This window comes from Cupressus sempervirens, chromosome 3, assembly GCF_028749045.1.
Source record: "Cupressus sempervirens isolate cs-2001-9-10 chromosome 3, ASM2874904v1, whole genome shotgun sequence".
In the NCBI taxonomy this organism is placed as follows: domain Eukaryota; kingdom Viridiplantae; phylum Streptophyta; class Pinopsida; order Cupressales; family Cupressaceae; genus Cupressus; species Cupressus sempervirens.
This window is the reverse complement of record NC_143120.1, coordinates 1,051,308,479-1,051,321,007: the sequence shown is the minus strand read 5'-3', so window position 1 is coordinate 1,051,321,007 and position 12,529 is coordinate 1,051,308,479. Positions and strand designations below refer to the sequence as shown.

Below are 12,529 nucleotides of genomic sequence, written 5' to 3'. Positions count from 1 at the left end.
ATTTATTAATATTACTTTATATAAAATATTTATTATTATTATTTAAATTACTTGCCAAAATGGGGACATCACAGAAGGACATCTAGTCTTTGTCTTGACCTATACCTGCGCCTTTCTTTTCCTCTTCTTGCTTCTTGTTATTCGCTTTCTCGGACACCGTTTTGGTGCTCTTGCTGTTATCTCTCAGTCCCATAGACCTTTTGTGGTCTTTTGTTTGACATTAATATTATTATCTTATCTTATCTAATCTTATCTAAGTGCTATTATGGATCATTCTTGATCTTCTACTTTGTTTCCAATAGAAGATAGTTGATTTTGTATTTTGAAAATTCTTCCAAAGTAGGATGAGATTAACTCTCCTTTATTCATTTTTCTATTCATAAGTTGATTTTTAAATGTAAGCAATCTATTTAAGTAGTTGATCTCAAATGTATCCTTAATTGTTTTAAATACTTCAAATGTTTTCTTGAGGTTTGATATGGAAGAAAAAATATGATCTTTTACTAAATCAACGATGATCTTCCTGGCTTTGTTATTTCGTCTTTTCCAAGTGTCTTTTCCTACCTCCTCTTCAGGTATTGAAATGTTTGATTCAATGAACGATTCCAACTCCAATTCTTCAAGGATTATTATAATTTGAATTTTCCACGAGAAGAAGTTTGTTGCTCCTTCAAGTCTATACTCGTCTCTAACATTGTTTGACATGAGGTCCCTTTTAATTTTAAGAATTTAGTTTAGCAATCTCTCTACCAATTTGGCTCTGATACCATGTAAATTTATTTGATCATTACTGGTGGAGACTAAATTTTCAATATCTAAGCAATCTTCAACTCTGATTCTGAGTTCATATATATATATCTTGTACTGATAATAATAATTTTGTTGATGTGTGCAGAGCTTCCTTCTCTATTATTTGTGTTGATTTAATTCAAGTATTTATATGTGTGCAGTTCTGATTTTATAGACTCAGATTATATTGCCAATTGTTATTGATATATCTCAGCAGATGTAAATGCATATTATATATGCATTGAGACATGATCATGTAGGGCCATGACCCTACGTGGTCATGCCTCAACACATATACAATATGACTATTGAAGGCATCGATTCACATATTACCAGCGATACCAATAACATTGCTGTGATTAGTATTCAAACAAAGTCAGAAACACCGATACACATAAACATATTAAATATAATATTATGATGTTTTCTTTATATATATATATATATATATATATATATAGACCTCTATAAATAGATTTATCATCAATCATGAATATTATCATATATATATTTTACTTATAGAGTTTACTTCATTTTACTATGAGGCTAACAATCTCAACATGTTTAGCCTTGGAAATTGTGTCAGTTGATTGCCAGTGCCTACCTTGATTTGTGTGCCTTCAAAGAGCTGAACAGCAACCTTAAATTCCATGATGGAGCGTTTGACCAACATTATGTTGGAAGGAAATCAACGATTCAATGACCACAATACAACAACTGGAAACATTGCATGATGTCAATATTTGAATATCAGTGTCTTAAAAAAATTGTTTCAGGTATAGAAATACGTCCTACTCAAGCTATGTCAGATCAAGACAAATTTGATGAATGTAACTAGGAAATCATCATACTCATAGAACTTTTTGTTACAAATGATTAGCTCCCTCAAGTGCCTTCTAGTAAAATAGCTAAAGAGTGCTAGCTTTTCGGGATTGTTGCAAACATAATAGCACTGCCTCTAAGGTATGTGTTTTCCAAATGCAAAGGATCTCTTCCATTTATATGGAGAATTAAGAGACATGTCCCTTCATGGGACATGTCTATTCATTAATATAATGACAATTATATTATATTATATATATATATATATATATATATATATTTCTCTAATATAATAATACTTAGATATATGATTTATATATCATATATAATGTGATGGAAGAATTGTCATCGATATCAAAGGGCTTCACAGGCGAGGACAAGATTGACCATCATCAATGTCAAAGGTATTATGAAGATATAAGTATTATAAAGAACAATCAAATGATAATAAGACAAAAATATGAAATGGGAACAATGATGGAGCAAGTAATGACTATGAGCAGCTTTATTTGTTGATTAAAAAAGCTATATATATGAAAGCATAGACTAATTGACGAGTAGAATTGTATCTGAAAGGGTGCGTGACAGGGGTGAAGTATATGTACACTGTCCGAAAGGGACTATCGGGACATCATAATCATTATCATTGTAAGCATTGTACTTGGAGCACATATTGCCTATATGAATAAAGTATCTGTTTTGTGCTACATCTTAGTCTACTGAATGCGATAAGTATCCTTTTACCCTTTACGGTAAACATTTGGCACTGTCGCTGGGGAACGAACCCAAGTCACCTACGTGACAGGCAGGAATACTCACCACTATACTACAACGAGCAAGGAGTGAATAAGAAATAGGAAGCCATATGGCCAGACAATGAGACATACCATACGAACAGGACATTGGAAGACTAGAGGAAAAGGGTGAGTATCACACAGTCCTTGGGATAGACAAAAGCTTAAATTCTTGGAGTATACCGTACGGTTATGAGGAGAAGAGTGAATCCCATACGGGCAAGGAGGGGAACGTACGAATATGGAGTACAATCACATTACGGATTGCAAAGCATATATAAGATACACCGTAGGGCCATCAAATAGAGATTGAGACCGTACAGCCATCAACTAGCAAAAGAGCACCGTTCAAAGCCAGTTATGGCACATTGACAAAGAACAATGTGGAGTAGTACCATACACCATACGGTCAAGAAGTCTACAGGGGATTTTCATCGTACGGACAAGCAAGGAACATGTTAAAACACCCACTGTATGACAAGCAGGAAAAGAGACCATGCACCGTACGGTATCCAGATACAGTTGGCAGAGACGTACAGCTATTAAAAGAGACAAATTACTTTATTGTATGACCATGAGGAGGATTATAAAGACATTGTATGGACACACGGACTAAGGGAAAAATAGGAAAAGTTTATAGCTCTCATAGAAGGGAAGAATACTCGTACAACCTATAGAAGAAGAGAAGCATGGCGTCCGTACTGCCACAACAAAGAAAGGAGTGAAAATTACAACTACCTAACTGTTTTGTTGTCTTTTTCACACAAAAGATAAACAGGTGACAGTTATGCATTCAGCCGGAAAAAGAAGTTGGACAAAGATACACCAACAACTGTAGTATCCATAAACAGAAACGTGAAAACTTTGTTGTCCGGAGTATGTGTTGCAAGAGACACAGGTGTAGGAGCAAGCAAAAAGAAAGAGAAGCAAACAGCACAGCGGACTGCAACTAATAATCTCACAGCACAGAATGTCTCATTTGAAGGGTTGAATGGAGCAGAATGCAGGAAGTGGTGGTAGGAGACACCTGATAACCATTCGATTAAGGCCAGCATTCGAAAGGCACAGGTTGAATGGGCAATACAAATGCCTATATTCTGCATTCAAGACTATGAAGGGTTTTTGTGCACAATGATAGAGACGTATGACAGGTTCTCTCAAACCAATTCGTTCAACTATCTTGGATGCAACCTAGTAATATCATTCAGACCGTCAAACATCACACGAGTATACGGAATACCTGGCCATGCACAAGGGAGAAGGAAAATCGACAACAAACCGAAGAAGTTGAGTCGAGAGGTAAAGACACAATTGATACAGTTGGTATTCGGGGATTTGACACAGACGGAGAAAGAAGCTCTCACAGACACGTCAAAGGGTAGAGGACTGAAGAAGTCCACCGTTCAAAAAGGGCACTGGCGTTGTCTAATGGACATAGTGAAGAGTCTCACAGGATCTAGCCGCGCTTCAAACATTTCATTCCCACAGGTGGTGATGATGAATAGGATCTTACATGGAAGAGTGTACAATTGGGCTACACTGTTGGTGGAAAGGATGTACAAATTTATGACATTGTAGCACAAAACATTCTACATGTCTCACTATGCAATTGGGCTATCCTTGGAGGCAACGATGTGGATGATTCCCCATGACACACTAGAGGCCAAGCCTCACCAGGCGAACCCCCTATCATGCCGTGGAGGCACCTCGACACACTTGGGAGTAAGACCGCGATCAGACAAAATGACCCAAACTGGATGGAGGAGATACAGATAGTGGTCGCCAGGAGACTTCTTCAAACAAGAGTGAAATCGACGAGAAGGATGAAGAATAGGATGAGGAGGTGGAAGTGATCATGGCGACACCATTAAGATTTCCACGACCTACACTCTTGGCGACAGCACACTTGGTTCTAGTGGGTGCACATGGCATTCTAGGGTTTGGTCAGTTCAGACCGCCAGTGATGATGGCTCCGGCTACAGTTGCGATTCAACCAGCTACAGAGGCACTACCCATTCCGGAGGCCATAGCCATAGGGGAGACAGAGTCACATCCGTCACTGACGACAACAGCCATTTCAGAGGTAACAATGGAGCCTATTCGAGAGGATTTTCTAGTCGTACTAGAGGCAGGGGCTGATATATTCATTCCAAATGAGGAGATGGACACTCAGGAGGGAGTGATGGAGATACTGACAGACAAGGGTTTGAGGACGCCAGGTATCCACTTGGATGTGGTAGGTTCGGACACAATCGTTATGATGGATGCAACATTGCTAGCACCACTGAGGGAGCCAGACAGAGAGTAGAGTTCAGAGGTCGAGCACATAATTGAGTACGAGGTTTAACTATATGCCAGCACCACGAGCAACAAGCATTCTCACACATGCACGAGAGGTGGCTTCAGAAAGAGGTCCTCTACAGACATAGGTGGAGGAAAGTCACCCAACACAAACCAATGGGATACCACACTTCTCTACAGAGAGCACTATTGAGCAGATGGTGGAAGCAATGGAGACAGCCATGGGTGCCCAGCAGCAGCTTACAGCAAAGCGAGAGACAAAGTTGGGAGAGGTTGTGGAGACATTTCTCACTGATGCAGCAACTCGTGCTCGCCAAGTGATGGCCTCTGCACAAACACTTGCCTTGGACTCAATGGTAAAGGATTTGGAGAGCGTCCTATCCTTCATGAGAGTGGGATGTCCAACGGCCTTTACAATTTGTTTTGAGGAGCACAGATGGCCAAGTGTAGAGAATGCGGAGATGCGTCAAGATTGGGCCACTACGAGGGAGACGTGTATGGAGAGCCGCATTGAGACTCTAATTGAATAGATAGTCCGGATACACAGGGTTTCTTATTATACCCTTTAGAGGAGCCAAGTAGACCAGGTAGTGGCAAAAAGGGCTCGAAAGGAGTCAGCTACCAAGGTAGCAACGATGGAAGTGGAACTAGATGCAAAGAGGGCAGCCTGGGAATCCGAGCGGGAAGCACTTTTGGCCCGAAGGAGTTGGCTACAACAAGTGGCAGCAAAGAAAGAGAAGATGGCAATGGAGAAGGAGAGGGAACATGGAGAGATTGCTGAAATGAATGCAGTCAACCTTGGAGCTTTAGATAGAGGCTGAAGCAGATTTGAAAATACGAACAAGGCAAGTGTATCAGCTTCGAGCAGAGCTGGACGAGCTTAGAGCACAGACATCTACTACACCAAGGATGCATCCCTCTTCTTAGCTGTCCAAAAATTTGATGTAATCAGTTGTTTTTTAAAAATAGTTTGAATTTTTGTAAGGCTCGTCTCTATTTTGTCATCCGAAAACAACTTTACTTTTTTGGGTGGGGGGGGTGGTAAATTCTATATTGTGGCTGACGGGTAGAATTGTATCCGAAAGGGTGCGTGACGGTTGAGTCACCCCTTTGGGAAAGTATATGTACACCGTCTGAAAGGGACTATCAAGACATCATAATCATTATCATTGTAAGCATTGTACTCGGAGTGCATATTGCGTATATGAATAAAGTATTTGTTCTGTGCTACATCTTAGTCTACTAAATGCGACAAGTATCTTTTTACCCTGTATGGTAAACAGTGGTTGGCACATATTTTAGATGGATAATATGTTGACTGGTTGATATTGCAGTTATCAAAGTAAGTGTTAGTAATTGGGCAATTTGGCCTAAGGAATTGAATTGTTTTGGAAATTCAATTACTTGGGATTTGGTGCAAAAGCACATAAAGTACATGCATGCACACCAAGAGGATAAGGGTCACAAAATGATCATATTTGAGTCATATGAATGTATTTGAATCATTGGAAGTCACATTAAGTCCACATGAAATGTATTTGTTATAAGTTGCACAAGTTGCTATATTGTCATGAATGGTCCTAGTTTGGTCATATGGTCCTATGTTATAAAAGTTCCCATGAAAAGATAACAATGATGTAAAAGGTTATAAAATGTCCATTTAGGTATGTTTTGATGGTTCATACAAATTATAAAGAAATTGGTTGGAAAAATGTCCAAAATGACAACAGTTGCAAAAAGTGCAATTTTGCAAAAATTGCAATCTGGCAAAAAGTTGCACAATAGTTACAAAATGGGAAGTTGTACAGTCAGTTTGGTTGTTACTACCATAGGGAGATGAAGAGTCTTTGAATAGCATTGTTGTGTGATTGTAAGGTGGTGAACAGTTGGAGGACAAGAATAGTTAAAATTTGTTGCCTCTGACTGTCACGCCAGTCTGCAGACAGGGTGACAGTCCAAGAACAGAAAGAATGAATGGGAAGTAACACGCAAGAGGATGTTCATAACCCGAGTATTGAAGGAATGAATCCAAAGGAGGTCATTCTGTAAGGTTTTGCAATGTATCATATTGAAATCATAAATGGAAGTTCAGTTTTGCTTTGAACTCTATGACAGTTCATGTTGATATCTGTTTTTGAACATTTAATCACATGCAAATGAATGGTTTCATGCCTTAAATCTATTTGGAGTTAAGGAACAATGGAATAGGTTTAGTATGGGTCAGGTCTTATGTTTATCCATGAGTTATACTGGAAGATCAAATAGACTTTAGCTACTATGTTGAAACCCTCTACAACAGAGACATTCAGAAGGTTTTGCAAATATCTGACAATGGAACCATCCAGAAATTATAAATTGTGGAATCCTGTAGTGCATTCAAGGCACTTTAAAATGTCTTTGGTTTGGGTTTACAAGATTAAGGCATGTACAATTGCAATGATACTCAAGCAAGTAGTATGCCATGAATTTGTTGTTTTGACAGAATTGATAATGTCTGATTGTTCAAATGAATCACAAAGGTTCTCAATGTTGTTGCATAACTGTAAAACATTACAAGAGGACCAAATGGGGACAACCTTGGAACATGCAGTGAAGTTTTCTTTCATTATTTCGCAAGGCACTTGTATGCACTCTTGCAAAATGGTGACAACCTTAGGACTGCAATGGAACATATAGTTTTGCTATTACGCAGGGTACCAAAATGCACCCTTGTGAAATGGTGAAAAGTCATTTTTGTTTGAACATGCAGTGAAACATATAGTTTCACTATTTCACAAGGTACCTAAATGCACCCTTGCAAAATGGAAAAATCAATAAATCTGCAATGTAAAGTTGAAGTTTGACAAGGGAATAATGTTTAGTTGGTAATTATATGTCTCTAAGGAATTGTTTTATGATAAGATTAAGGATGGATCCGTGGGATCCTTGAAGTTTGTTCGAGTTTCCTGGATGCTTTGCATCAGCATTGAAGGGACGATATCCTATATGTTAACCCTTGGTTAGCAGATTCTAATATCAAGTTTTGGTTAATGCGCCACACATTTTGTAAAAGACAATTTTGTAGGTGGACTGAGAAATTAAGTTGGAATTTATAAAGTGAAGATAATTTTCAGGTGTGAGGTATGGTAATGATATGCAGACTTTATGTATGATGTACTGATGGTGACATGATGTTGTATTAATGGTCAGATGAGAGACTTGATATTTTGGTCAGATCAGATGCGAGATATGTTAAGGACTAATCAGGCATTGTGATGTCAAGACAGTCATTGAACTATTACCTTTTTTTGTATATTGAACAGTGAGCTCCAATTGTAACACAAATCCTAACAGGGTTGAGACCTCTAACAAGGACTGATGTACTAAATGCATGTAATGACTCCTATTAGGGTCAAAACTGTTGGACTAACCGCCAATGTTCCCCTTCAGGATTCGTGACATGGCTTAACCGCCTCCTGTGTTCTATAAGTCTAATGATTGTATCGGGCATTGACAGGTCGATCTTTTGGTGCAACGGCAACTCTAGCTTGTAACAAGTGGTACCAAAGCTTGGTCACAGGTTCGAATCTCCTCGGGTAACGCTGAGGGGGGATTGTTGGACTAACCGCCAACGTTTCCCTTTGGGATTCGTGACATGGCTTAACCGCTTCTTGTGTTCTATAAATCTAGTGGTTGTATCGGGCATTGACAGGTCGATCTTTTGGTGCAACAGCAACTCTAGTAACAAAAACTACTAACAATGTATCTTCAAATAAGTACATAGTTTTGAGTACCATCCCCACCGGAGTTTTCCCTTGACCAAGATTTCCTCCAAAGCAAATCACGGTGTTATGTTTTAATTAAGTGCTTTACTTTTCAATATTTTTCTTTGAGGATTCATATGGTTAAGTTTTGACATAATTAATTGGCATAAAAGTGCTGCAATACTGATTCACGCCCCCCCACCGCCCCCCTGTATTGCTATTTCTAACAGTACACCTATGGAGAGAGGGCTAAAAAATTTAGGTAAATCAGATTCATAGATGGTGGATGAATCAACATTTAGCCAACTAGTGGGCAGCCTCATCTATCTCATTGCCACAAGACTTTCCATCATCTATGTTGTGAGCTACACTTTCTCACGTCATGAGAGCCCCAAAAGCTAAAAATTGAGTTGCAATGAGGCATGTGTTGAGATATGTACGGCACTCCTAATTTTGGCATTCTGTACAGCAGAAGTCCAGATCCTCAACTCATTGGTTATACAAACTCAGATTAGTCAAGTTATGTTGATGACACGAAGTCTACTTCTGGGTATGTTTTCAGTTTGGGCACAGGTGCAGTCACATGGACTGGCAAGAAGCAATGGGTTGTAGCACTCTCCTCCACAAAAGATTAATATCAGAGTATTGTTAAGGACCAAGGTAGCTTGTGAGGCAGTTTGGCTTCGATGGATGCTTGTAGACATGTACATGCCTCAAGCAGGACCTACTCCCTTGTTCTGTGATAATCAGGGAATTTTGAAGTTAGCCAAAAAGCTAGTCTTCTGTGATTGGACAAAGGATCTTGAGCTTCATTATCATTTTATCCGCACGCTTGTTGAACTTGGATCAGTGATGTTGCAGTACGTCCCCATAGAGGACCAAACCGCAGATATACTCACTAAGTCTCTCAGTCTGGAAAAGTTTGTCATGTTTAGGGAGCAACTTGGTTTAGTTCATAGAATGGTCATTAAGGGAGGGTATTAAAATATTTTTAGTACCTAAGGTTTCTTTGCTATTTTTAGCCAGCTTCTAGAATCTTTTCGTTAATGTTCATTTAGGCTTTATTTTATTCAGTTTTATTTTTAGTCAACTTTCCTTTTTTGGTTTAAGCTTTACTAAACTCTTTATATTCGGGTGAATATTTAATTCAATCATATTTTTTTAGAGTTTCACAGATCACGACACAAAGAAAGGTGCAAGATAGAAATCCATTATATTGATAATAATAAATCTCTCCTCAATGATATGAAGATTGATGTCATATGCAAACAATGTACATTTAAAATGTTAATAATGAAAGCATTCGCATTATCATTATCTGTGTGCACTGTCTGTAGTGGTCCAGTTAAAGTTGAATTAGTAAGCTCCATTTTAATCTTTAACCAAGTCACGGGGCGAAAAAAGTAGCAGTGAAATAGTTAAACTATATGTACAGCATATATAAGGAAACCTCAAACCCAAGGGTAGACAACATGAACAGTGTATGAGGCAAATGGAAACAAATTTCCTTTTATTTCCCTACATGAAAGGACTCGCATGTCAAACTGACTGGTGCTTGACTGCTGGGTAGAAAATCTATCTTTACCTGTTACTTATAGATATGTCATCTGTGCTAGGTGCTTAATAGTAATATATGCATGTCACACGTGATTACACAGTAGAGGTACCAATCCAAAGTCCATATGCAAGAACCCATCTTCTCGCTAATTCATTTTTCCATATGATGAAATGAATCAATCGAAAAACAAAGATCACAATGTATAAAGCAAATAACAGGAGAAAGTCTCTTACGGTTTCTCCATTGATCTCTCTAGAGCCACACCAGCAATATTCACTCCATTATTTTCCTAAAAATAGTATTAAAAAAATCATAAGCTTTAATAATAATTCAAAAATTCAGACTGCCGTCTCCAACATTTGACCTACAAAATTTGTCTTTTTTAAACAGCAGAATAACTTTTAAACCGTTCAGCAACGTATCTGAGATAAATACTGGAAGCATATTGCAAATTGACTGTATACTTGGTCCTAACTTCCAAATTAACTATCCTTTTATTGCAAAAAACAAAACATTTTCAAATTTAAGTGACCTACCCGAGGCAAATATTGCTCATACACAGCCAAACTTGCACTATTTCTGTTATTTCCATTTCCAACAACATTCCCTTGGCTCACGTTGTCCTCACTTAGCTTTTTTGCAGCTTGAGCATGCCCATTCTCCTTTACATCCCCCTTCCTTCTTCCAAATTTTGCGTCATAGGCTTCCTCAAAATCCTGCATAGATGTCGCTTCAGCCAAAAAAATTCACATGGCTCAGATACATAAGTAAGCTTACATTTATGGAATTCAATTTATTTCAGTAGAGCGATCTTGCAATACTTAAGCCATATTTAAAATTTGATTTTTTTAAAAATACCGCAAATCTGCAATCCCTCGGACGCAGATTCAAACCGAGAGCTACGTAGATCAATTCTTTTCAACTGACAAATCTTGCATGTCTCAGAAATATTCAATCATGGGTGTATAAAAGTAAATTCTACCGGGAAGCATATTTGTGAAAAAGAAAAATATTTTCGTATAATTTTAGATTAATGCAAATCCAACAAATCTTACACCGGATCGAAGCAAACTTTTTCCTAAAAATTAAAATTTTCTTCGTTCGTATCGTCCATAAATGTTTAAGCTGAGGCTCGTAAATTAACGAATTTATCGAGAGGGTAAATCATACATGTCTTAGAAGCATATTTATGAGAACGAAAACAAAAACTCAATTTGAGGCACAAACACTTTCATAGGTTATTTTCAAATGGTTCAAAATGGCTCTATAATTGTCATATGCACATCAAAATATTCTTTCCTGAAATGCACAATACAGCAAAGTGCAATGGATTTCGAAAATTTAACAACCATCGTACCTAGCAATATGCTGTAAGAAGTTTTCCCCGTCTAATTGTGTCACTCAAAATCTGATGTAGAGTTTACCTGAATTTGAAGTAGAAAAATCGTAGCAATAAGGAAAATGAATGAAAATAAACGTACCTCAAACTTCCAGCGTGTTAGAGCTGGTTCATGAGCCATGGTGGGGCAATGGTCAGGCAAGGACATAAATCAGCCTCTGTTGTCAAGGACGAGGTATCATAGCAGGAGTCGATACTACGACCCGTACACAGTGAAATGTGAACTCGGCGACATGATGTATCTATTTCAATAGTTTATAGACAACAGCTATGAAGTTCCAATTTCGCATGTGCATAGGAATCTATGTTTTTAACCAATCGCTAGTTTTAATTTGGAAGATACTGTGACTAATGTCGCTCAAATATGTTTAATTCCTATTAATCTGTTATTAATTTAGTATTATCTTTGTTCATACAGTTAAACAGTTATTAATTTAGTATTATCTTTGTTCATACAGTGAAACAATCAATGGGTCCTTGGTCTACTGGTGAAGTTGAATGACTCACAAAGAGCTCACCAAGGATCAAGTCTTGCCGAGTGCAAGGCCCATAGACATCATAAGGGATGACACTGGGATGAACCCTCCAGCAAAATCATTAAAATTATTTTACACTGATTTGATTGGTTCATATATTTGAGATGTTATAAGCGCAGATTTTTAAGAAATAGGACTATATATATATATATATATATATATATATAACATATTTAATAGTTTTTTAATTCAAACAAAAGTTTAACACATTTAGAATCGTAACATGATAATTTAACAATTATTTTAAAATTTAAAAATATTAATTTTCAAATATTTATCTATATGCTTTTTACAAATATTAATTTTCAAATATTGATAATTTTTTAATATTTTTTTATTAAAGTATGAAATCTGTATCTAAAAATATTACTCAAATATTAAAATATCAATTAAATGATATTAAATATTTTTATTACAATCAACTCAAAATAAATTAAGAACTATAAAAATTCTATTTTTACTACTCTGCTCTACTTTAAACTATACGACAAATAAAAGCCACCATGTGGTACTTGTAAAAAACATGGGATCTTGCTTATTTTGCAATCATGCATACATTTTTGTCTTGTCTTGTGGGACAAAAAGGT

At 37.2% G+C, this 12,529-nt stretch overlaps 1 protein-coding gene across 3 annotated transcripts in view; it reads right to left on the bottom strand.

Annotated features, from left to right (window-relative positions):
• Positions 1-11,633, bottom strand: part of CCP1 (P-loop containing nucleoside triphosphate hydrolases superfamily protein) — a 130,573-nt gene extending 118,940 nt beyond the window's left edge. Inside the window, exons 1-3 of one of the 3 annotated variants that reach the window (XM_089822987.1) lie at positions 11,489-11,633; positions 10,544-10,737; positions 10,241-10,296 (exon numbers count right to left, since the gene is read on the bottom strand). In XM_089822987.1, coding sequence (XP_089679113.1) covers positions 10,241-10,296; positions 10,544-10,729 — 242 coding nt within the window. In that variant the 5' untranslated portion in view covers positions 10,730-10,737; positions 11,489-11,633. Of the gene's footprint in view, positions 1-10,240; positions 10,297-10,543; positions 10,738-11,364; positions 11,453-11,488 lie in introns of those variants that run through there. The other 2 variants (XM_089822986.1, XM_089822988.1) reach the window with 2 other exon arrangements.
• Between the last annotated feature and the right edge of the window lie 896 nt (positions 11,634-12,529).